Here is a 25,239-nt window from a genome sequence, read left to right on the forward strand (position 1 = left end):
ATGTACAATATTTCAAAATATACTGTCACGTAAAAAATAATAATGGTTAAAAAAAAAAGAGTTATAAGCAAATTGAAAAGGCTCCCAATGACCAAGAATAGGATGATCTATACTTCAATGGGGACAATGAGTGCAGCAGACTGAACTCATGGCCTAGAATCGTGGATTTACAATAAACAATTACTGAGCAAAAACAAATTGTTCAACCTCAGAGGTTGATAGAAAATTAATGACTTATCTGACATTATCAGTAAGTACACGGCAGTAAGTAGTTTAGCTGGTAAATGGATACTCTTCCCAACATGCTTGACCATCTCCACCCCTTCCAGTCTTTGTCCAGGTGTCACCTCCTTCATGAGGCATCCCCTTCATGCCCCTTTCCAAATTGCAAACTCCCTGTCCTGGTACCGTGATCCCCTCCCTTCTTTATTTTCCTCATTGCTTCCCTGGTAGAATTGTAAGCTCCAAGAAGATGGAGATTTGGGTGGGTGGGTGGGTTGGTTGGTTGGGGTCACTGCTGTATTTCCAGCACCTCTCACAGGGCCCAACACGTGGAAGCCACTGAACAATATTTGCCAAATGAATTATTTAGCTAAGTAATGGCGTATCCACTGTCTCCTCCATCTAGCTTAACATCGCGGGAAGAAGGAGGTGGGGTGAAAGTAGAAATACCGAAAGACTAAACATTTATCCAAATCAGACTCAGTACATCTAAGAAGCTGTTTTAAATTACAAAAGACAAGTAGAATTGTCTCCTGGCTTTATGAACAGCCCCTGTGCCCTCTCCAACCCCCAACTTTTCCTATGGCAAAATGGGCATCCCTGGGAACACTTGGACGAATCATAGAAAATACTGCTGGGGATGTTGCTCGGTGGTGGAGCGCTTGCCCAGCAAGTGCAAGGTCCTGGGTTCAATCCCCAGCACTGGGGGAAAGGAGGAGAATTATAGAAACTTCTTTTATTGCACACCAAAATTTCAGCGTGTTCAACGTTGACCACCACCTCCACAACCTAAGTTCTTATTTTAAACTGAGAAGAGTAAGTTGATACTCAGAGGAGCCAAGTGGTTCTCTGGAGGCGGCACAGAGCTAACAAATGTTGGCACAGGTTCTAACCCAGCATCCGAGGGCTCATCCTGTCTGTCCTCTTGCTACCTGTCTGACCAGCCTTCCAGATTCCAAAGTGCCCCGACCAAGATCCAGTCCATATCCTCTCCCAGCCCCCAAAGAGGCCTAGGTTACCTGGAATTATCTGGGTCCAGAGCAGCAGCAGAGCCAACGTGAGCATCAAAGTCCTCATGACTCCACACAGCCCACAGAGCCGTCCCAGGTCTGATGAGGTGACTAGGTGACAGAGCAGTGGACGAGGGCTCTGCACTCTGCACCCTCTAATCCACAAGGTCATGTGCCGCCAATGGGCCTCAGCTTCCCACGTGGACAGCCTGTCCTGGCTGTCCTCCTCAGAACCACGTCCCCCTCATCAGAGAACTGTGTGTCCACTTTTGCCCTTTAGTGATCAACAACAAGTCAGACAACACCCAGACAGATAATCGCTTTAAAATGAATGTCAGTCATTGTTAAAACCAAGCTTAAAATCGTCCCGAGGGCTGGGGCTGGGACTCAGTGGCAGAGCGCTTGCCTAGCACGTGTGAGGCACTGGGTTCGATTCTCAGCGCTGCATAAAAATGAGCAAATAAAATAAAGGCATTCTGTCCATCTACAGCTACAAAAAAAAAATTTAAACAATATTTTTTTAAAAATTCTCTAGAACACTCCACAGTCTTTACTCTGCCCTACAAAGCCCTACATTACCGGATCCAGAAATCCACCCTGGTCATGATTCTACTGTGATTTAAGCAAGCTCCTTTTTTCAAACGCACTTTCCCAGTCTGGGAGATGGGAAAAAAGAAGGGCAAACACCCTTCACTCAGCACAGCATGTCTGTTGAAGTGTGTTCTAAGAGAGGAGGAGCCACTGCCTCAAGGGCTCACTGTGAGGAAGGATTTGGGCATTAAGGGCGGAGACAGGGCAGAGTTGAAAATACTCAGTTCCTGGTCCTGGCTGTTCCATTTAGTGACCTTGGGAGAGTCACCTCTCTAGGATTCAATCTCACCCATAAGCAGATTGAAGCAGATGGGACGTAAAATCAACCCACTCTTCATACACTGCAGTTCTCTGGTGCTGACCAGGCACAGGACATGTAATGGGGCAGGACTTCTGCTGCATTAACTACTATCTCTGTGTTACCTCAATGTCCCCGCGGAATCTCAGGGCTGTACTGTCAGTCTCCAGTCCTCTCACAATCTGGGGTCCAAGGCGTCTTCCCCTGACAACTACACCCAGTGTGCTCTGTGGCCCTTGCCAACCACAACCCCCCTTGGAGCTTCCTCCTCGTACACTCAAAGCACAAAGATTCGCTCCAATTTTTACAAAAGGCTTCATATTCCGCCCAGGGCCCTTGGCAGTTCTCATCACCTGCACTCATTGGATCTGCTCATAGCAAGGCTTTTTTATTTTTTTGTAACTCTGTGCTAGATTTTGAAGACATCCACCATACTTAGCAGCTCCTCCCCATCAAGAGATAATCTCTTTCCCCATCCTTTAAATCTGGGTTTGCCAGGTGACTTACTTAGATCAAGGAGACATTAGCTAGAGGATGCAAGTAAAAGTTTTAAAAGTTGTTGGAAATTGAACCATGCACCACCACCCCTGCCCTGGCTCTTGGGAACCCTGTCACTTCTATCCTGGAAGCCAGTCAGGGCTTGCCTACTGCAGATGACAGACATGTAGCCAAGTCATCTGCAGTTGACATCAAACCAACCACGAGGCACATGAGTGGTCCCATTCTAGACCATCCAGCCCAGACAAAAATAAATCTGCCCAGCCAAACCACATTCTTACAAGAAATAATGAATTCTAAATGTTTAAACGGCTGCATTTTTTAGTGGTTTGTTATATAGCAAAATCTAAGTGATAGCCCATCCTTTTCTTATAATGTTAAAGGAATAACATGCCAGTTCTTAAGTCACTGTATCAATTTGAAACCTGCTCATCCATACAGGCTTGGGAGGAGGGGCTGCAGCTCTGCAAACCATTTTCTCATTTCCTTCTGGTTCCTATAGGGCTCTGCCAATAGGGGGGGCGATAGAGGGAGGCTGCACATCTGATGGAGGAAGATAGGACTTGCTCCTTCCTGTTTGCTTCCTGTTCTTGTCAGCGTCACCTCAGCAATGACCCCTCACCTGGAAGCAGCAGTCAATGCCAGTCTCCATCTTTTTTTAAGACAGGGTCATGCTATGTTGCCTAGGATGGCCTTGAACTCCTGGGCTCAAGTGATCCTCCCTAGTGGTGGATTACTGGTGTGTGCCAACATGCCTCTGTTCCCTTTTCCCTTAAGGGTCAGCGTCAGCTGTCAGGTGTCCCCCCTTCACAGGTCAGAGCGCCAGATTTACAGAGAAGCTCCTCTGAACTCTGCAGTAGCAGCAGCAGCTAGGTAACACTTTCCTCCAAGGCCTGGGGCCCAGGTCTGCAGGGTCCTAGATACTAGTGCACCCAGCCTCTTCCTTTTTGAACAACTGCTTCCAGTAACTACTATCTCTGTGTTACCTCAATGTCCCCTTTTCCTTTGTCAATCCCCAAATTCCCATTTAACCAATTCTTTCTTTTTAGTCAGATGATGATGATGATATTATTTTTATTTCCAATTCTTTACATTCAATTCTCTTTGTTGAAATACTGCCTTGAATATATAAAGAACTCAAAAAACTTAACACCAAAAAAACACAATATTAACACCAAAAAACACAAAACCCAGTCAATAAATGGGCCAAGGAACTAAACACACACTTCACAGAAGAACATATACAATCGATCAACAAATATATGAAAAAATGTTCAACATCTCTAGCAATTAGAGAAATGCAAATCAAAACTACTCTAAGATTTCTTCTCACTCCAGTCAGAATGGCAATTATCAGGAATACAAGCAACAATAAATGTTGGCAAGGACGTGGGGGAAAAGGTACACTCATATGTTGCTGGTAGAGTTGCAAATTGGTGCAACCACTCTGAAAAGCAGTATGGAGGTTCTTCAGAAAACTTGGAATGGAACCACCATTAGACCCAGTTGTCCCATTCCTCAGCATATACCCAAAGGACTTAAAATCAGCATTCTACAGTGACACAGTCTATAGCAGCTCAATTCACAATAGCTAAACTATGGAACCAACCTAGTGACCTTCAACAAATGAATGGATAAAGAAACTGTGGTATATATACACAATGGAATATCACTCAGCCTTAAAGAGGAATAAAATTATTTGCCAGTAAATGGATGGAACTGGAGACTATCATGCTAAGTGAAATAAGCTAATCCCAAAAAAACCAGAGGCCTCATGTTTTCTCTGATTTGCGGATGCTAATTCACAATAAGCAGGGGAGGAGAATAGAGATACTTTGGATTAGACAGAGGGGAGTGAAGGGTGGGGAGGGGGAAAAGGGGTAGAAATGAGAGTACAATGAATCAGACATTATTACCCTATGTGCATATATGATTACATGATCTGTGTAACTTTACATCATGTACAACCAGAAGAATGAGAAATTATTCTCCATTTATGTATGATGTGTCAAAATGCATTCTACTGTCGTGTATAACTAATTCGAACAAAATTTTTAATTTTTTTAAAGAAATACTGCCTTGGTTTCTATTTTCCTGAATGAACATTGACCATTATGAATAATAATGAAGTTCAAATTATAACAATCATCATCACAATACTCTTTACAAGGCAGACAATTAGAAACAACCTAAATGTCCACGGAGGACTGGGTAAATAAATGGTGATGCAGCTGTTTGGTAGGAGATGGACTGAAAGAGGAATCCATGGCATTTCCTGAGAAAAATGGGCCCAGTACATTGTAAGTTCGGTTACCATTATTCATAGAAAACGCTTTGTCAGGGAGGTAGAGCATGCCACTGACCTAGTCAAACTCAAACCATCCTGATGGGCACCTTTCTCTAAGAGGTCTTTCTTCCAGAGTGAAAGCCCCCCCCCCCCCAAAGCTGGAACTGGTAGAGATCACCAGAAATCAAATATTCCCTACACATGCCTCCAAAGAACCCACAAATGAACCCCATTTGGATGCCTACCATGATTGAGAAGGTACTTCTGACCTGTCCTTGGGAAACCTGGAAGTCATGGGACACTCTCACAGATGAGAGTGAATAGTTGACTCGTCTCAACTCTTCATGTCACAGAAGAGATGTCTCTGAAGAAGGTTCCAAGGAGTTCCCACAAGGAACAGGGAAATTAACTCAGGACCAACAGAGTCCTTGGCTTATGAAATGAAAAGAATTTCAGCACACACCAGTCAAAGGCACAGACAGAGGTATAGCTAGGAAAATAGATACACATTCAAGGGAGAGTATAGGCAATCTCAAGGGAGAGATGCCTTTGGGGGCAAATCAAGGAATATGTATCCAAGGGAGAATGCAGGCCTCCTAGAAAATGAGACACTTTTTGGGTTCCCAGCTTTTCTTTTACAGGAAACTTGGTAAGGGCTGAGTATAGGAAGATATTCAGGAGTGTATCACTCTGGTGAGCTCAAGATGGTTCAGGTGGTCTGGTCAATCTCAAGATCCTCACACTGATGTGGTTGGTGTTCATTATGTAATCAATATATAGTGCTGGAAGCTAAATTATAGGTTTCTCAAAATAAATCTCTTTGTTTAATCTATTTATTGGGAGTTCATTAATAGCACCAAGTAGATTTACAGATTTCCCAGGAATTTGGGAGAGACAGGCCTAGAAAAGAATGCAAAATGTCTGAATTACAATCTCATTATGTCTCCTTTCTGCATATCTCACTCGTTTCCACAGAGGAAGCTCCCACGTGAATCCATTGTGGTCCACCAGGAGAGAAGAGATCCTCGACCCCACCCGTCTCAGCAGACCTGGCCACCACTTTCTCTTACCTCAGGGTCTCTGAAGGGAAATCTCAGGCCTGAAATTCCAGAGGCGTCAGGGGAACTATCTAACTAGCTTCTCAACAAATATTTCTCCTTCTCCTTTCACTTTTACCTGGAATGCAGTGTTCAGAACAAATAATGGGGGTCACCTACCACATCCTGAATAGGGAGAAAGGTTCAATTCTCAGGAGTCCTGGGAGCTGGCACTCCCATGTTTGTGGTAAAGGCCTAACTGGTAGTGTTTTATTGTCGTCTTAAGGCACCATGGAAGCTGCCATACACTCCCCCAGTGAGTATGTGACCGACGGTGGATCCTGCTTTTGACAACACCAGCACCCCCAATCAGGTTGCAGTAGACGCTCAGGTAAAAGTTTTAGGAAAGGCACCCCAGCCTGGCTATCTTTCTGGATAAACTACAGACGGCCCCTCATTACCACTACCAAGGTAGCCTACAACACCCTCTTCCAGTTGGATTCTTAGACTCAGTGCCATCCAGACAAGATGAGACTCAGCAGAGTTTCCTGTGTTGTCCAGAGCTTGCCAGGGGCCTACTCTGCAGCATCACTCATCATTAACATGTGATGTATCTTATCTCAATGTCTATTCAAGATATTAATGATGTAACAAAAATGCCTTCTTTCTAATGACTTATTTGGCTGGAGTTGGAGATGGACATGGGATGGGATGGGATAGGACACCGAGACATTTTTTTTCTTTTTCATTTCTCCCGAGGTAAACTCAATATCCAAAAGAAGACAGGTGAATACACTAAGAATTTTCTCCACTAAATGACCTGTATATTTTTTTCCCCAGCATGGAGGTATAGATACTTCCATTTCAAAAGAAGCCACAACATTCATTGATGTTTATCATCAAGAACACCTAAAGATATGTTAGTACCTTTGTAATAATAAATTTGATATGATGGCATATGAGTTTTCTAGGACTAGTTCCCACAGACTGAGTGGCTTTAATTAACAGACATTTTTTCTCACAGTTCTAGAATCCAAACAAGATGTTGGTAAAGTTGTTTTCTCCTTGAAACAGAGGAAAAATCTGTTCTATGCTTTTCTCCTAGCTCCTTGTAGTTGCAAATGATCCTTGGCATTTCTTTTTTTCTTTCTTTTTTAATTAAATTTTTTTTTATTTTTACAGGCTGCATTTTGATTCATTGTACACAAATGGGGTACAACTTTTCATTTCTATGGTTGTACACAGTGTAGATTCACACCATTCTTGTAATCATACAGATACATAGGGTAATACTGTCTGTCTCAGTCTACTACCTTTCCGTCCCCCACCCGTTCCCACCCCATTTTCCTCTACACCATCCAAAGTTCCTTCATTCTTCTCTTCCCCCCACCACCCCTCCCCCCACCACCCCACCTCATTATATATCATCATGCACTTAACAGAGAAAACTTTTGGCCTTTGGTTTTTTGTGCTTGGCCTATTTCACTTAGCATGATATTTTCCAACTGCATCCATTTACCAGCAAATGCCCTAATTTTATTCTTCTTTATGGCTGATCCTTGGCATTTCTTATTTCATGGTAGCATAACTTCAATCTCTAACTTCATAATCATATGGCACACTTTCTCTGTCTCTTTCCAGATTTCTCTTTTCTTATAAAGACCCCATCACTGGATTAGAGTCCACCCTAATTTCACTTTAACTTAATTAAAACTGAAAAGATCCTAATTCCAAGTAAGTTACATCCACAAGCATTCGGTGTCAGATCTTTACCATGTATTTTGGGGAAGACACAATTCACAAGACCACAGCAAATGGTTTTTAAAAACTCATTTTGAGTGAAACTGAACACCTTTTCATATGTTTAAGGCCCTCTCATCTCTTCTGTGGAATATCTATTCATATTTTTTTCCATTGTTCTGCAGGATTTCTTTTATAATCTCTTTCCTCTCGTTTTGTTTTTCCATTATCTATTTCTAGAATTCTTCAGGTGTTGGGCCCCATGGACTGAACAAAAATTCTCTAATTTTTTTCAACTTTTTTCTCCTGCATTTCATTCCATTGTCCTTTTCCCCCCTCTAGTTTATGAGGAATTTTTAACAAGTTTATCTTCTACGCTATCTATTAATCCTTCTTTTCCATTTTCTGCTTTCATATTTTTAATTTGCGTACTCACTTATTTCCTGAATTTTTCTTTTTCTAGCATCCTTTTCTTGTTTCACAGTTGCATCCATGATTTCTCTGAAGTTTTTAATATTTCCATTTCTGCATAATCTAATTCATAAAACTGGTTGGTTAGTCTGTTCTATGTTAAATGTTTGCCTCTAATCGACAATCATACGGCTACTGATCCTTAACTGCTTACTCTTATTTGTGTGCCACTGAAAAGTTTAGAAACTCCATGAATACTTCTGTTCTGTGTGGTTTTGGTCTCTAACTTTCATAAGAGATCATTGATGATAACATTTATTTGTTAATATTTAAGCATGAGGGACTAAAATGCTGATTAAGTACCTTGGTGGGACTTGCCAACGTGACATTGACAACAAGGTGATTCATCAGGGGACATTTAGTGAGAAACACCAAGGTCAATATCTTCAGATTTTTGCTACTGCTCTACTAATCTCCTGCTGGGAATTCTGGGAGCTATCAGGGAATGAAGGCTGGAAGCTAAAGTTTCCCAGCTGTCAGTGTCCACGCTTCTGCAAGTCCTTCTGTTTTCTACTTACCAAGTTTGTCCTCAGTGATGCTTGGGACCCTTCAGGTCAGAGACCCTCCTTTCTCCCTCGCTATACAGTCTTCAAGCTTTTTTCCACTTGGGGGATTACACTATCATAGGTGATGGTTGTCTATATGAAAAGAAGAGATAGGCTGTCTAAGGATTGGATTCTTAAACATTATTTTAACCACCCCCTTCTCTTAACTCCCCCACATTTCTCTTTCTTCCCAGGTGTTCATGTTCATGATACCTCCAGATTCCAAGCTCGTTTATTCTGTGGTTTAATGTAGGTCGATCCCTGGCTTTCCCCGCTGCCAACTAGAGTCCAGTTTCCTCTGGGCTGCTAATTCATTTCCAGCTCAGCAAACCGCTCCCTTGCTTCCAAATTGTCCACCTCATTGTCCTCTGATTTATTGGTCTACAAGGTTTTTTTAAATCCCTGTAGTTGCTATAGTTTAGTGGGATTTAGGGTTTGAATAACTAAAGGAACTTATAGTCAATCCACCATATTTACCCAAAAGTTCAATAATATGGTATCTGTATATGTCACATTTTATATATATATATATGGATATGGATACGTATATATTTAATATTTATATTATATATTTAACATTTATTTATTATTTATATTATATATATATAATTATATATATTTAATATTTATTTATTCAGTGCCATACTGGGGATGGAACCCAGGGCCTAGCACATGCTGGGCAATCACTCTGCCACTGAGCTACATCCCTAGGCCATATCTCCATTTTATTCCTGATACCTTAAAATGCTATTAACTTACTGTAAGCTCTAACTTAAAATGCTGTGAACTTTTTTATATTTGACATTTTTAACCAGAGATCCTTAATATAACAAAGTATATTAACTGATTTCATAACTGTAAGTCAAACCTGCATTCCTAAGAAAAACTCAACCTGTCTCAAAGTATTAACATTTTTACACATTCCCAGATTTTCTATACCAATATTGTGTCTGAGATTTATGCATCTGTGTTCCTAAGTGAGACCCGTCTTTCTAATTCTGTTCTCTTTGGGCTTTAGAGTCCAAATTACACTAGCCTCAAAAATAGGCAGGGGCTGGGGATATAGAGTGCTTGCTTTGCAAGCACAAGGCCCTGGGTTCAATCCCCAGCACCGGGAAAAAAAATAAAAATAGGTGGGACCAGGCGTGGTGGTGCAGACCTGTAGCCCCATCTACTCAGGAGGCTGAGGCAGGAGGAGCTCTTGAGCCCAAGCATTCAAAACCAGCCCAGACAACATGGCAAGACCTTGTCTTTAAAAAAAAAAAAAAAAAAAGTGAGAAGTACTCTATCTTATCTCAGAGACTTGAATGTCTAACATGTCTAAGGTTGATTTGGATTACAATTGAAAATTTGAAATGCCTCCGGTGGAGGGAAAAGGCATCCAGGTCTTCTGGTGTTGCCCCCACAGAGTTCAGCAGAAGCGCTTCTTCCAAGGCCTAGTCAAAAAAGGTCGGACCGCCTCCTGCCCACCTCCTGCGGTTGGCTGGAACGCTCAGTCCTGGCCCCTGTGCTCGCACACGGGAAGCCCTCCTATCCTGCCACGCAGGTCAAGCTACATGGAAGGAGGACACAGGTGGATTCCTCAGCCAACAGCCAGCACAGCCCACCCTTCAGTTTCCAGATGGAAGAGGGAAAAAAGCTTCCAGGTGCTATCATTTCTTTTTTTTTTTTTTTTTTTTTTTTTTTTTGGTGGTGCTGGGGGTTGAACCCAGGGTCTTGTACTCAACCAACTGAGCTATATCGCCAGCCCAGGCTCTATCCTTTCAAGCGCTCAGGCCTTTTCAGACTTGTTTTCCTAGGAATTATTAGATATTATTTTCTGTGATACTTCTAAATTTGATATGCATTAAGCAATTATGATGATGTCATAGTATATCCTTCACTAAGAATTAGAAGCCACCCTGTTCCATGTATTGTCCTGAGCACTTGACATACATGACCCTAATAATTCAGTGAGAGAAGTCACACTAAGATCTCTTATTGCAGAATGAAATTGATCAAATTATGTGTTGTGCATGTTGAAATATGGCATGATGAACTCTCCTAGTGTATATCTAATTATAATGTGTCAATTAAAAATAGTTTTGTTTTTGTTTTGTTTTGTTTTTGCAGTGCTGAGGATTGAACCCAGGGCCTTGTGCATGCAAGGCAAGCACTCTACCGACTGAGCTATCTCCCCAGCCCAAAAATAGTTTTTTAAAATATCTTTTTTTTTTTAATATTTTTTTAGTTGTCAGCGGACCTTTCTTTTATTCATTTATTCATATGCAATGCTGAGGATGGAACCCAGTGCTTCACACATGCTAGGCAAGCGCTCCACCACTGAGCCACAACCCCAGCCCTAAAAGATCTTTCTTATTGATGAAAACTCTAGGTACATAATGGTTAAGTAATTTACACAATGTAAGAAAGCTCCCAAATGGAAAGTCAAGTCCATCTGACCTCAAAGTTCATGGTCCAGGAGAGGTTGAGGTTGATATTTAAGTTAAAATATGAGTAGAAGGAAGGAACCAGTCAGGAAATAATCAGGAGGAATATTTCAGATAAAGGAAATCGCAAGCACAATGCCCAGACTAGGAGCAAGTGTTCAGTGGAAAGAAAGAAAGCTAGCATGGCTGAAGAGTGGTGGGTGAGGAGAAATGGGTATGAGTTGGGGTCAGAGAGATGCTCCAGCCAGGAGAGAAGTCAGGGAGAAGAGTGGAATTTTCTCATAAGTGCAAAAGGTAACCATCTTCAGCACTATATATGTGTGTATATGTATATACATATATATAATTTTTTTTGGTACCAAGGATTAAATCCAGGGCTGCTTAACCACTTAGCCACATACCCAGCCCCCTTTTTTTTTAAATACTGAGTTTATTTCACATGTATACTTTTGTCTCCACCGCCCCATTTCCATGTCCAACCACCACTACCACTATGTCCTATCATAACATTCCATACGTAGTTAAAAACCAAGCAAAGGGTGGAGTTCCATCTTTAAAACTAAACAGGCATTTGGACAACACATTCTTGGCAATGGAACCCGGACAATATTTATCAAACACGGTAGGGAAAGTTCTCACTTTGCCTTATAAAAAGGACAGCCAGATATCAACTGTTACAGAAATGAAAGAAGACAGAAATTTTGAACAAACGGTTTCAACTATTTTCTTAAAGAGACTGCCTCTGCTGCCAGAGATCTCCAATAGTCTCCTGGCCAGTCCTCCGGAAGCAATTTTTCACATAATTGACGAACTTGGTTTCCACTTTGGGAAGAGAACCACCTTTATCTATACTTGCTTGCGTTTTTGCTTTAAAGTCTTCTATAGAACTAGGTCCTTTTGGCGTTTGAGGAGTTTTTTTCCTGTTTTTTGAGATTCTTGACCTGATCTTGGTGTTGATGGTTTTGAGTCTTTTCCATTCTGGTTTGATTTCTGTGCATTTTTGGCTGGAGCATCTCGTATGGATTTCTTCACTGGAGATTTTTCTTCAGTTTCCTCATCCTCAAAATCATCATCGTCGTCATCTTCATCATCACCATCATCTTCATTGTCGTCTTCATCAGCAGCAAGTTTTACTTTTTTGTGGAGAAACTTGCTACCACCTCCAGGGGCAGATGGCTTTCCAGACACACTTAAGAGTTTTACATCCTCCTCCTCTTCATCTGCTGACTCTACATCTTCCTCCACAGCTACTAAGTGCCGCCCACTAACATGCAAAGCCCCTGAACCACACTGGAGCCTTAAGACCACAGGTGGTGTGATTTCAAAGCCCCCAAGGGAAACCGTTGCTGTACAGGTGTTTCCAATGCTGCCGGTGTTACTTTACCTGGACTGCCTTCACAACGCATTGCCTCTGCTTCAACAATGTGCAATTCCTCCTTTGCACCAGCCCCTAAACTGACCGTTCTTAAGAATAACTGGTGTTCGTTTTCATCATTATCCACCTTAAAGTGATCATCTTTGTCAGCCTTTAGTTCACAACCAAAAGATAGTTCTGGGGCCTCAGGGGGCTCATGTTCATTCCATCAATTTTCCATGAGGTGGTAGCACGCATTCAGGTGGGAGAGAAGGCAGATGGAAAATAGGCTGCTGCCCTAGAGAAGAGACGCAGGATGGAACCATGCCAGGGCTCCCCAGCCCTTTTTACACTTTTTTAGAGGCAGGGTCTCACTGAGTTGCTTAGGACCTCACTAAGTTGCTGAAGCTGGCCTCAAACTTGCGATCCTCCTGCCTCAGCCTCCCAAGCCGCTGGGAGTACAGGCGTGCACCACTGCACCCAGCTCATTCATATTTTTAAAAGATAAGCTCAGTGGAAAAATGGAAAGTCCACAAGCAAGATAAGAAGCCCTACCTGAATCTTTTGAGCTGAGACCAGAAGAAGTCCAGCACCCTAAAGGAGAATCCAGGGGCTGCCAAAGAAAGGTAAATAACTGCCAATCACGTGGAGGCCGCCACACAGTTGTAGAAGCAAGGTTGTGGATTGCAAGGTGGTCACATTTTAAAGATTTAGATATCAGCAAACACCCTCCCTAAAGGATGCCCCTGTTTGCCTTTCCAAGATCTGGTACTGCTTTTTCCCATAGCCTAAATATTCCAACCCATTTGATTGGACAAAAGGTACCTCACTGTCTTTAGAATTTATTCTTCTTTGATTCCTGATCAGGTTGAGAAATCGGCCTCCTGACTTCGTGAATAAGCTGCACCATCTGAGGTGTGTCTTGAGACGTTCACGAGCCTCCTCACCAGGCTCCTGTGTCCCCTGCACCTAAGACAGCCCGTGGCAATGACACCTGTCGTGGGTGCCCAGGAAAATAAAGAAGGCTTCAGAAGCAAAGTCAGTGCCTTCACGGTGCAGGGAGCAGGCCCGCGCTGTGCACCAGAGCCACGCAGTGTGGAGGGGGCTGAAGCCAAGGGAGGTCTGCCATCTAGACTCCACGGCTGAGGGCAGCCCGAGAACCCATAGGTGACAAGCCAGATGCCCTGACTCATTTTGGTATCCCGGATTCCTGCATCCCTTCCCCTCTGCGTCTTTTCGGCACCTAAATAACCACCCAAGTGGACGGACGCATGGATCCCACTGCCACAGGCTCCAAATCCTTGACTGAAGAGATCGAGACCCAGAAAACAGTGATTCTCCCGAGGTCACAGAGAAAGTTAGCAGTAGAGTCGGAACTTGTCACTGAATCATTTCAGCTCCTCCTCTCTGCTCCCGGATACAAAAGCCCTCCATTTTAAGCCATGAGGGTCTCTCCTCTCAGGGAGAAAAGAGTCCAACAGGTCCATTGTCCCTAAGGGAGGATGGCTGTCCTGCCTGCCTGCCCTCCGCTGCCTGACTGGAAAACCATTCTGTGGAACCCTGCTGCGCGGGCTGCGGCTACTCAGGCAGCCCTCCCCAGGGAGAAGTACGTTTCTCAACTTCCTTCCCCATATGGAAGTGTGCTAGGGTTGGGGGCCAACTTTTCTTTTTTCGATTCATGAGATCCGAGAGGTAGAAATGAAGCAGGAGTCACTGTGCTCTGCAGGTTGGCGCTGGGTGGAGGTGGCAAGGGGCAAATCCGGGGTATCTGCGGGTTGGGGTCGATCCTCACTAGTCCCTGTTCCATGACAGCTCTCCTCCCCAGCTGACCAAAAGAACCCAGAGGGGAATGATATTGGCCAAATTACATTGCTACCTTGTGTGCATGCACGCACACATAACAGCAAACCCCACCATTACGTACAGCTATAATGCGTCAATTAAAAAATATGGGGAAAAAATGACCCCAGGGTCCAAGTTCACCACTCAACACTTTTCTATGACCTGCAGTCTTCCCTTCACAGTCCCAATGCAACTCTGGACCTGCTTTGTGTCCTTGGCCCATTTGCCTGTGTGAGGTCGGTTGGTGACTGTTCTCTGATCCTTTTCAAGACTTTGCTTTCCCAGCTCCTCCCACGACTAAACCGATACTATTTTTTGCAATTAATTCCTTCTTCCGAAACGCTGATAGTGGTTCTGCTTCTCCAATTGAGCCTTAGCTAATGCACATTTGAAAAATGAGGCTCTTTAACGGAAATGAATTTTATCTTGTCAACCCTACGGAAGTTTTCACTCTTGTTGTTATTTTGGTTTGGCTTGTTTTTTGGTTTTGATACCAGGGATTGAACCCAGGGATAGTTGATCACTGAGCAACATCCCTAGCCCTTTTTATTTTTTGATTTTGTAACAGGTTCTCCCTAGATTGCTTAGGGTTTCATTAAGTCTCTGAGGCTGGCCTCCAACCTAGGATCCTCCCGCCTCAGCCTCCCTCCAGCTATTAGGATTACAGACCTGGTCTATGGCCCCAAGTCACACTCTACCTCTGTATCAAGCAGGGTCCAGTCAGGAAAGAGAAGACTCATAAGTAGTTGAAACCAATGGTTTTAATAGAGGGAACTGGTTGCACCTTGTTTGCCAAAGTTTGAAAGAACAAAAATAGGACCCCAGGACGCATATTAGAAACAACAGGATGCAGCCCACTTCCACCCAGGGGCTGAGGCGACCAGAGGAAAGACTGTGAGTTTTCAAATCCTGAGTCCAAGGGCGGTCCCCCAAATCGAGCAGCCTGCTGACAGAGAAGGTACAGGGACACTTATCAGCAGGGATGAGTGACCCACACCATGGGCTTGAGGCGTGGGACTGTCCACTTGGGCATCTGAGTTCCGGCGACCAGAGGGAGTGCTGGCCTGGGCGGGGCACTGCCCCTCCCCCCTTGGCTTTGCCACTGCTCCACTAGCTGCTCTGCCCGGCTCCAGCCATGAAGCTCCTATTGCTGACTTTGGCGGCTCTGCTGCTCTTGTCCCAGCTCACTCCAGGTACCTGCACCCCTTCTGGGGAGGGGTGGGATGTGGAGACTGAGGCCGGCCTCCAGGACAGGGAGGACCGGCTCCCTAGACCAGCAAGGGGCACCCTTCAGAGGAGGTGACTTGCCAGGTTCCAGATCTCAGGGACCAACCACAACACCCGAGTTTCGCCCTCCGTCACTGGACCCTCCTTCCCCTGCTCAGCGTGTGCAGCAGCCTGGGTGTGAGGAAGCGGGGACGGGTGGGTAGGGGAAGCCAGGAGAGGACAGGGCAATAGCAGCGCCTTTGCAAAATAGTCCCCAGGAAAGAGCTCAGCCACTGTGATGGGACAGAAAAGCGCCTTTTTACTGTTGCTGTCTCTGCACTGTTTCTGCTGGGAGCCAGGACCACGGGGATAAAGCACACGGCCCTGACCACCCAGGCCGGCAGGGGGAGGCCAGAGGACCAGGTCCAAGGCAGAGGGCTGTGCAGCCCTGGAGGGATACCCCCAGTCTTGAGAACCAAGAAGACACGAGAAAGGGAAGGAGAGGGGGCAGAAGTAGGAAGGTGCCCCGCAGAGGTCAGCTTGCTCAAGGGTCCAGACGTGGGGAGAGCAGGGTGCCCTCAGGAAACTGTCCCAAGTTGCAGGCGCAGGTTGGGTTCGGGGAGCTGCTGGGGGAAAGCTGAAGAAGTGTCCAAGGTCCAGGTCTTGGTGTCCAGTGCCAGGCGAGGCTGTGGGCAGGCTTAGCCAGAAAAGGGCCCTGGCAGGTCTGCCACCCCCACCTGGCACCAGCCGCCTGCCAGCTCCTGCTCATCTGCAGAGGCTCTGCCCTCCCCAAGGCCCGCTTACCATTCCAGAGCCAGAACATGGGACGCCCTCAACAAGTTCACCTCAGGCCTTGTGTCTGTGTGGCTCTGAAACAGCGCCCAGCTGGGTGAAGAAAGCCCAGGCCCCGGTCAGAGCCGGCCTGGCTGTTGTCTGACTCTGGCCCCAGGGCCCTGGGTCGCTCACAGTCCGCTTCCTCGCTCTTCCAAGGTTCTAGCAGCATCATGAGTGCACAGTAAGAGCAGGTTAAAGGAACAGCAGTGAACGCACCGAAATTTCCCTCTGGGGAAAAAAATAAGCAGTTACTTTATTTTCTATGACTCATTTGAACATTCCCAGGAACTTCTATGCTGATAATGGAGGAGTTGGTGGGAGGCAGGAGCAGGAGAGGCTGCACAGGGGGCTGTGCCTTTTAATCTCAGCAGCTAGCTGGGCACAGTGGTGCATGCCTGTAATCCCAGCAACTGGGGAGGACGAGGCAGGAGGACCACAGGTTCAAAACCAGCCTCAGCAAAAGTGAGGCCCTAACCAACCCAGTGAGACCCTGTCTCTAAATAAAATACAAAATAGGGCTGGGGTGTGGCTCAGGGGTCAGGTGCCCCTGAGTTAGATCCCCAGTACCCACCCCCAGCAAATAAAAGAAAAAATTAAATTCAACTCAGCAGCTAAATGTTTGTCTTTTCTTCTTTTTTGTTTCTACGGGGAGGGGGGGCGGGGGGGGTTGTTGTTATTGTTGCTTTTTTATTTTTCTGGTACCAGGGGTTGATCCCAAGGCCTCACTCATGCTAAGCAAGTGCTCCCCCACTGTGCAACGCCCCAGCCCTTGCTATTTTTGACTTTGAGACAGGGTCTTGTTGAGTCACCCAGGCTGTCTTTGTTCTTGTGATCTGCCTGCCTCAGGCTCCTCAGTAGCTGAGCTTACAGATGTGTGCCACTGTACTTGGCTGCAGTCTCTTTTGAATTTGGTCTGCACACAGCATGTCTTCTTTCTTCTGTCCCCTCTTTCCCTTCCCAGGATACCATTGAGGCTTGGGAGAAAATGACTGGATATGTCATCAATTAACGAGTTGGTTCATTCAGTAAATATAATTGAAAGGGTTTCATGTGTCAGACACTGTGATAGGTGCTAGAGGTGACCAAACAGTGACCAAAACAGAACAAAGCATGATGAGCAAAATCTATGCCCTCTTGGGACCTTACATTCTATGGGCCCAATGAATTTTTTAGAATGATAACTGAAACTCATGGTGTATCAGGTGATGAGTTCAATGAGCAGAGTAGGTAGGAAAGGTGACAGCAAATACCAGGAAGAGGAGGATTTGTCATTTTTAAGGGAGGGTTCATGGCATGACTCTCTGTGACCTGAGGGAGCATAAGGAGTTAGCAGTGGAAAAGAACATACAGGCTGCAGGGAATAGCAAGTGCAAAGGCCCTGAGGCAGGAGTGGGAGGCAGTAGTTAAGGCCCTCTGCCTGACCCTCACTGACTTCTGGGTTAGCTCTCACTGGATGTGGTCAGTGAATGTTCTAATACTTGCTACCAGATCCCATGGCTAGTGAAATCCCTTAGCCCTGTCAGGGGTTCCCACCTACTTGACCCTTGATTTCAGTCAAATCTTCTATCTGGTTTCCAGATTAAAGCTATTCACACCCTCCCTTCTTGCCTCTGTCACTGGAGTCTGCTTCTTGGCAGGTCCCTCAGGGTCTCAACCCATCACTCTTTCCCTGTCTTCACCGGAGACAAGGGAATTTGCAGACTTTCCAGAACCATTTTATGCTACGGGAGAGCAGAGAGAGATGTTTCACTGCGTCTCTTGGCCATTTCAAATCCCCCTTCGCACAGTCCCATGAGGGGCTGTGTCCATGCAGAAGACAAGAATTTCTCTGAAGCATCAGCAGTTTCCCTGAGCGTCGCTCTGACAGGCAGGAGCTCTCCAGAACAATCCGGGTGTTTGTAGCCAGAGGTCCTCTTGCCCTGCCTGTCCCACGACTTATCTCTGCTTCCTGGATATTCAGGTCAGCCGGCAGGCCCAGCAGTGAAGCAGTAGAAGGCTAAGTAGCCTCCAAAGAGGCTGAAATAAAAAGCCTTACTAACTTTCCTCTCCCTGATCAACCCTAATGCTCAAGCTAAAAATCAAGGTGTTGTTGTTAAATGATGGGTTTTTTTCCCTCATCATCTTTGTGAAATAAAATGCAGAATCCCAGATATTGAAAATCACATAATGCAAATGAGTAACTTAATCAACATTATCAGGAGCTCATCTCTGGCCCCGGGGGAAACGCTTCCCATGGGCGGGATGGGCTGGCTGTGAAATAAAAGCTATGAAAGTAGAACCGCAAAATGGACACAAAAGACCAGAAATACAGGAGCGGGGGCAGTGGCGGGTTAAGAGGGATACGGCTTCTGACAAGATGGAGCCCCCCTTGCTTTATTTATAGGGGTACAGATCAGAGGGCGTGGGTGGGTGTGAGGTTCGGTGTGGGAGGAGTCTTGTCTGGTGCTTGCTTCTTCAGAAAGACAGGACCTGGGTGGGGTGAGCAGCCTGTGTGGCTCTGGCGGGCCACTCCCCTCTCCAGGGCTCGAACTTGAGCGGTGAGCTAGGCCAGGGCACCACAGGAATCGGGCCTTCTCGAACCAGTGGATTCCTACTAGGAGTTCCCAAAACCAGGCTTCCCTGCCAAATGACCAGAACGTCAAGCAGGTCCCACAGGGCACGCAGATGGCTCCCCACGCTCATCCTGTAACCATCTCGCCAAATAAGGACGGATGAGGGTTTGCTGTAGACGAAGGGGAAGGGCCGAGTTTAGAAGCTGCGTAGATTATGAAGCAGCGTTCTAGACTTCTAGGCAAAGCAGAGCCTCAGCACATCGCGGAAAGGGGTTAACCACAGGGCTCAGGCTGAGAAATGGCTTCGGGCCCCATTTCCACAGAAAGTACAAAACTGAGAAGTAGGTGGAATTTCGCACCCCCAAATTCCTCATCTGACAACCGCACCTGACAAATCAAGGCTGGTTTTCAGTACGGGAAGACTTGGTTCCTTGGGGAAGAAGTAATGTTCCCTTCTGGTGATAAGGATTTCAATACAAAGTTTCTAATACTGCTGACTCGGGAAAAGAGGGTTTCCCAGCATTTTGCCCTTTTGTTAATGAACAGAAGCAATTGCGCAATGTAACAAAATATTCTAGGCCCCTCTTGTCCAATTCCTGCACAGATCTTGAGCGAACTCTAAGGTTTGCAACAATTTTATCTACTCATGGTTTTCCTTGGAATGGTGATTCGGGGAGTGTGAGAGCTGGAAACAGCACACTTCCGTTTCCTTTCTGCCTTTCTGCGTTTGTCTTACAGTTCACATCTACCCCTGCTGAAACCCCACAATGCATTGCTCTATTTTGCTTTAAACGATTATCTTTTTATTCCCCAGTGCTGGGATTGAACCCAGAACCTCGCACAAATTAAGCAAATGGTCTTCTGCTGAACTGTATCTCCAGCCCTATACAATTATATTTTTAAATGAAACAAGTGTTGTTCCCTTTTGCCCACATATTTATCAATTCTTTTATGTAGGCATCCAGTCTTCCATCTGATACAATTTTTCTTCTGCCTGAATAACTTCTTTTAACACTTTCTGTAGCAACAGCTTTCAGTGATAAAATTTCTCACCTTCACTTTCAACTCTCCACAATCCACTGTGTAAAGAAGTCTGGGTTGAGCCAGACTCGGTGGCACATGCCTATAATCCCAGAGACTCGGGAGGCTGAGGAAGGAGGATCACAAGTTTGAGGCCAGCCTCAGCAATGTAGTGAGGCTCAAAGCAACTTAGTGAGACCCTGTCTCAAAATAAAAAATAAAAAGGGCTGGGGATGCAGCTTAGTGGTAGGGTACCCCTGGGTTCAATCCCTGGTACAAAAGAAAGGAAGGAAGACAGAAAGAATATTGGATTGATTTTTTTTTTTTTTTTTTTTTTTTTTTTTTTTTTTTTTTTTTTGGTACCAAGGATTGAAAGCCCAGGGGCATACTCCCACTCAGATACACCCCAGCCCTTTTTACTTTTATTTTGAGACAGAGTCTCATTAAGTTACTTAGAGTCTTGCTAATTTGCCAAGGTTGGCCTTGAACTTGTGATCCTCCCGCCTCAGCCTCCCAAGTCACTAGGATTATAGGCGTACAACATTGCACCTGGCCTTTTCTTTCGTTACTTTAAAAACCTCTCTCTATTGTCTTCAGTATGCAGTTTCTGATAGGAATTCTTCTATTATTTTCATCATTTTCCCTCTATATTTAATGCGTCCTCTCTTCTGGCTCTCTTAGACCTTTTTCTTTAATATGATTTTTAGCAATTTTGTTCTGATGTGCCTTTGCGTGCTTCTCTTTAGGTTTTATTATGCTTGGAGTTCACCGAGGATCCTGCTTCTGTGCATGTAGCATTTTTGTCAACCATGAAATTTCTTTGCCGTTATTTCTTCCCGCGCTTTTTCTGTCTCTCCCTTCTCTTCTCCTCTCGGTACTCCAACTGTATGTATGTTAACCCACTCATCACGTCCTGCCCTCTGTTCTCTCTCTCTCTCACTCCAGGCTTCCTTTTGGATAGTTTCCATTGCTAGGTCTTCACCTTCATTCATCTTGTCTTCTTCAGTCTAATCTGCCCTTGATCTCATGAAATGAACTCTTCCTTCACTAATGTTTCATTTCAAGTATTTCCATGTGAATATTTTTACGTCTTCATTTCTTCTCATCATGCCCTTATTCTTCTTGTGCCTTTTCTAGCATATGGACCATATTTATAATGTCCATCTGCTCATTCCCTCATCTTTGTCATTTCTGGATCAGTTGATTGATGAGTCATATTTTCCTGACTTTTTTTGTAGGGCTGGCTGCTATATACACTGTCAAATTTACACTTGTGGTTGCTGTATTTTGTTATATTCCTTTAAAGAGTGTTAGATTATATTCTGGCATGCAGTTAGGTTATTTGAAATCAGATGGATATTTTTAAAATTGACTTTTAAACTTTTTTAGAGACCTCCTTTCATCTAGGGCTAATTGGGCAATAACCTTCTGGGTACCAGAGGCTGCAGATTTTACAAGACCTTTCTACTCTGGGAGGTAGGCACACAAAATATTCCCCAACTTGTACAATCACCAGTAATTGTTCTGCCTGCTTCCTTTTGAGGTTCTTCCACAGGCCTTTGGTAGTTTCTTCAAACATGATAAGTACTCAGGTTTCCCCAGCACGCTTGCTCACCCCTCCCTCTCTTTCTCCCTCTGTTGCTCTCTTCTTCCTCTCTGATACCATGACCCACAAATTCTAGCTGAGTTAACCTCCTTGGACTTCAATTTTTCTTCTGTTTCTATTCTATCCTTCACCCTAGTGAGACCATGAGGGGTTCCCCTTTCCTTGCACTATAACCCCAAAACTGCTTCCAGGAAGTGAACCAGTATAATCATGAGATTCATCTGGCTGATTCCTTTCTTTTGAGGATGACAGGATGCCCAATGTTGCCCAATGGAAATTGTTGTTTCATGTACATTTTGCTGGGCACAGTGGTGCATACCTATAATCCCAGTGGCTTGGGAGGCTGAGGAAGGAGGATCAAGTATTCAAAGCCAGCCTCAGCAATTTAGCAAGGTCCTAAGGAACTTAGCAAGAACCTGTCTCAAAATAAAAGATAAAGAGGGCTGGGGACGTGGCTCAGTGGTAAAATGCCCCTGGGTGCAGTCCTTGGACCAAAAATAAAAAAATTAAAATAAATGCAATCATATACATTTTGCCCACTTGTGTTTAAAGTAGAAGGGTCAAATTGGTTCCTGTTGCTCTATTTCAGCCTGAAGAAGATCCACTCTTATATCTTTCCTCTTTCTCGTCTTTTATTTCTCTTAAAACATTATTTGTTTGAAATTATTTGCTTTTGCATCCCTTCTAGGTAAGACTTTTTTCTGAAAAGGCCTTTTTTCCCCAAGATTACAAATTCACTTGGTCACGTCCTTCCTAAACTTTTTAATGCTGGTAGAGTTTGTTTCTGTTTTTGTTTTTGTTTGGTGGAGGGGGGGGGGGTGCCAGGGATTGAACTCAGGGGCACCACTGGGCCACACCCCCAGCCCTATTTTGTATTTTATTTAGAGACAGGGTCTCGCTGAGTTGCTTAGGGCCTTACTTTTGATGAGGCTGGCTTTGAACTTATGACCCTCCTCCCTCAGCTTCCCAAGCCACTGGGATTTCAGGCATATGCCACTGTGCCCGGCTAGTTTGTACTATTTTATTTAGCAGCCACATCAGTTTTTCTGAAATAGATGCTATTAGCCGTCTTCTCCAAAAAAAGGAAAACGAAACTCCTAGTAAGGAAGTAACCTGTTCAGGATCTTCCAGTTCACTGTGGCAGAACCAGATCTCAGTCCAACCATCTGGAGCTTCCACAGTCCAAGCCCTTAAACATGACACACCACTGTCCTCTGAGATGAAGTGTGCACAGTGGGCCAGGATCGGTGTTGTGCTGGAGAAGACGTGAGCCTGTGTCCCTGGACAAGACCTCCCCTTGGTATTCCCCGCCTCTTTCTCCCTGTTAGGGCCCTCTGTAGTGTGGTGAGAAGGAAACCACTCCAGGGACGCAGACAGATCAAAGGCTTTACTTAAGCCTGGCCCGGCGGCACATGTGATCCCAGCTACGGGAACTGAGGCAGGAGAACCTCGAGTTTGTGATCTGCCTGGACGACTCAGTGATGCTGTTTCAAAAAAAAAAAAAAAATTAAGAGGAATAAAGGCATTATTTGGCTGATGAACACAAACACCCAGGTCACTCTCAGCCAAGAGGGATTGGAGTTTTTGTAGAGAAAAAAAATGGGTACGCACCCTTGGGTGTGCCTCCGGGAGCAGGTTCTGTCTTACTGGCGGCAAGACTTGAGGTTGAACGCTGGCCTCTTTGGTTGGGGTGTTTGGGACAATCCCCTCCCAGTGACTCAGAACAGTTCTTTGAAGGGCAGTTTTTGAAAGTGTCCCTCGTTTGTTGCTTAGTCTAGATTCACGGGCAATGTAAGTAGCCAAAAAAAAAATGGGGTAAAGGGAAAATAATTACAGGTAGAAAGGGTCAGAGTCAAGGGAGACAGGAGATGCTCTATCACACCTGCTCAATCCCTCTAGTTCCAGAGGCTGCCTTTTCTTTTTTCTTTCCTTTTTTTTTCCCTGTGTTGTGGTTGTTTTTGTTTTAATTATGGAAAATCCCGTGACCGACCTGCTGATCTCGACTCAGAGCCTACCTTTTCTTAAGACTGACATCATCTCCTCTCCCCTTTCTTCTTTGTTCCAGGCGATGCCTTAAGATGCTGGAATCTCCGCGGCAAATGCCGCCACAGGTGTTCCAGGAAAGAAAAGGTCTACGTTTACTGCACAAATGGCAACATGTGCTGTGTGAAGCCCAAGTACCAGCCAAAAAATAAGCCATGGCTGTTGTGAGCGCTTTGCAGCCTGGAGCCAGGAGAACGAGCTCCCTCGATGGAGCCTGGTGGATTCTCGAGCTCTGTCAATAAACATCTCTGGCTGACCCCCCTGTGGTCTCCTCTTAGTGTACCCCGCTAGCAGGAGAGCCCCACGCAGGGGTTCGGGAAGTCAACACCATTTTCATAACAATAAACACGCTCTCACCAAAGTCCAGTGGAATTTTCTGGAATCTGCAAGCCACGGGGTGGCACCCTTGTTCTGGCAGCTAACAAAAGATGTATTTATGTGCTCCTGTGCTCTTCTAGAATCTTCTTAAGGTAGAAGTGTTAAGGTAGACCTATATTTATTTTCAGAAATCAACCCAGTAAAAATGCTGTTCTCATACAAACTGCCCTTGGTCGTACTATTCATCTTGGTAACCGCATCTTTGTTTAGTGAATCATTACTTTGAAATCTTAAAACTTTCTTTGCACAAGAAATAAGTACACTTTGTTGTCTTGGTTTGTAGAAGTATATCAACAACCAGATTCAACTGCCAAACAGAAGGGGAATGTTCTCCCAGAGGAAAAAATAATATTTATTCTAGTTCCTACAGTTCTTTTAAATATAATTTCTGGTATCTGTACAATTAAAAAATTATAAGACGTTCATAGAAGCAGAAGAATATGACCCACAATCATGAATAAAAATAATCAAATAGAAGCAGGCTCAAAGACAGTACAGTAATGGGAATTAACAATTTTAAAACAGTTATTATAAATAGGCTAAAGAAATTGGAAGAGGGGGCTGGAGAGATAGCTCAGTCCGTAGAGTGCTTGCCTTGTAAGCACATGGTCCTGGGTTCGATCCCCAGCTCCCCAAAAAAAAAAAAAAAAAAGAAGAAGAAAAGATTGATTAAAAAGATGATAGAATGAAAAATTAAAACTAATACATAAGAAGGTATCTGTTTTCTGCCATATGACAAAACCATTCTAAAACTTAGCAGATTCAAATATAACTTTTTATTGTTTCTCATAGTTCTGCCCTTGAATGAGTGTTTCTTCTGATTTTTCTCCCAGTGTGAAAAACTGGGATTCACGTGACTACATCTCTTTCCACCTGGCCTCTCCATCTCAAGGAAGTTAACTTTGGCTTCTTATGCAGAGGCCCATTCCAAGAGGGGAAGGCCCAATATGCAGCAATTATCAAACTTCTGTTTGTATGATGTTTGCTAGAGTCTCAATGGCCAAAGCTAGTCACATGACCCAGAGTCCATGTAGAAAAAAAACTACTTGAACAGAAAAAAAGACTTGAACAGTAGCTATGATTCACTGGGGATCATCACAGAGCAGTCTACCTCCAGTGAAATCTCTAAGAATAAATTGAGCACTCTAAACCAAAAAAAATAAGATCTGAAATCAAGAATAACGCATTGGATGTGCTTCACAGCAGATTGAGTTTATAGTAGAAGATTAATAGAGAATATACAAATCAAAACACAGAGAGAAAAGAACGCAAAATG

General features: G+C 44.5%; 1 protein-coding gene and 1 pseudogene across 2 annotated transcripts; one reads left to right on the forward strand and one right to left on the reverse strand.

The window, feature by feature from the left end:
• Nucleotides 1-11,855: 11,855 nt before the first annotated feature.
• Nucleotides 11,856-12,701, reverse strand: LOC306653486 (nucleophosmin-like; annotated as a pseudogene). Its single transcript has one exon. The product of its transcript is annotated as a nucleophosmin-like (transcript).
• A 2,741-nt stretch (nt 12,702-15,442) lies between these two features.
• Nucleotides 15,443-23,936, forward strand: DEFB123 (defensin beta 123). The gene is made up of 2 exons (XM_079128418.1): nt 15,443-15,517; nt 23,608-23,936. The coding sequence occupies exons 1-2, from the start codon at nt 15,460-15,462 to the stop codon at nt 23,751-23,753; spliced, it is 204 nt and encodes a 67-aa protein (XP_078984544.1). The 5' UTR covers nt 15,443-15,459; the 3' UTR covers nt 23,754-23,936.
• Nucleotides 23,937-25,239: the final 1,303 nt, after the last annotated feature.

The sequence above is a fragment of the Sciurus vulgaris genome (genome assembly GCF_902686455.1).
Source record: "Sciurus vulgaris genome assembly, chromosome: 2".
Classification (NCBI taxonomy): domain Eukaryota; kingdom Metazoa; phylum Chordata; class Mammalia; order Rodentia; family Sciuridae; genus Sciurus; species Sciurus vulgaris.

Coding starts and splice junctions, on each gene's coding strand:
- DEFB123 (XM_079128418.1), top strand. CDS start 15,460: ATGAAGCTCCTATTGCTGACTTTGGCGGCTCTGCTGCTCTTGTCCCAG. Junction 15,518..23,607: donor CTTGTCCCAGCTCACTCCAG/GTACCTGCACCC, acceptor TCTTTGTTCCAG/GCGATGCCTTAAGATGCTGG.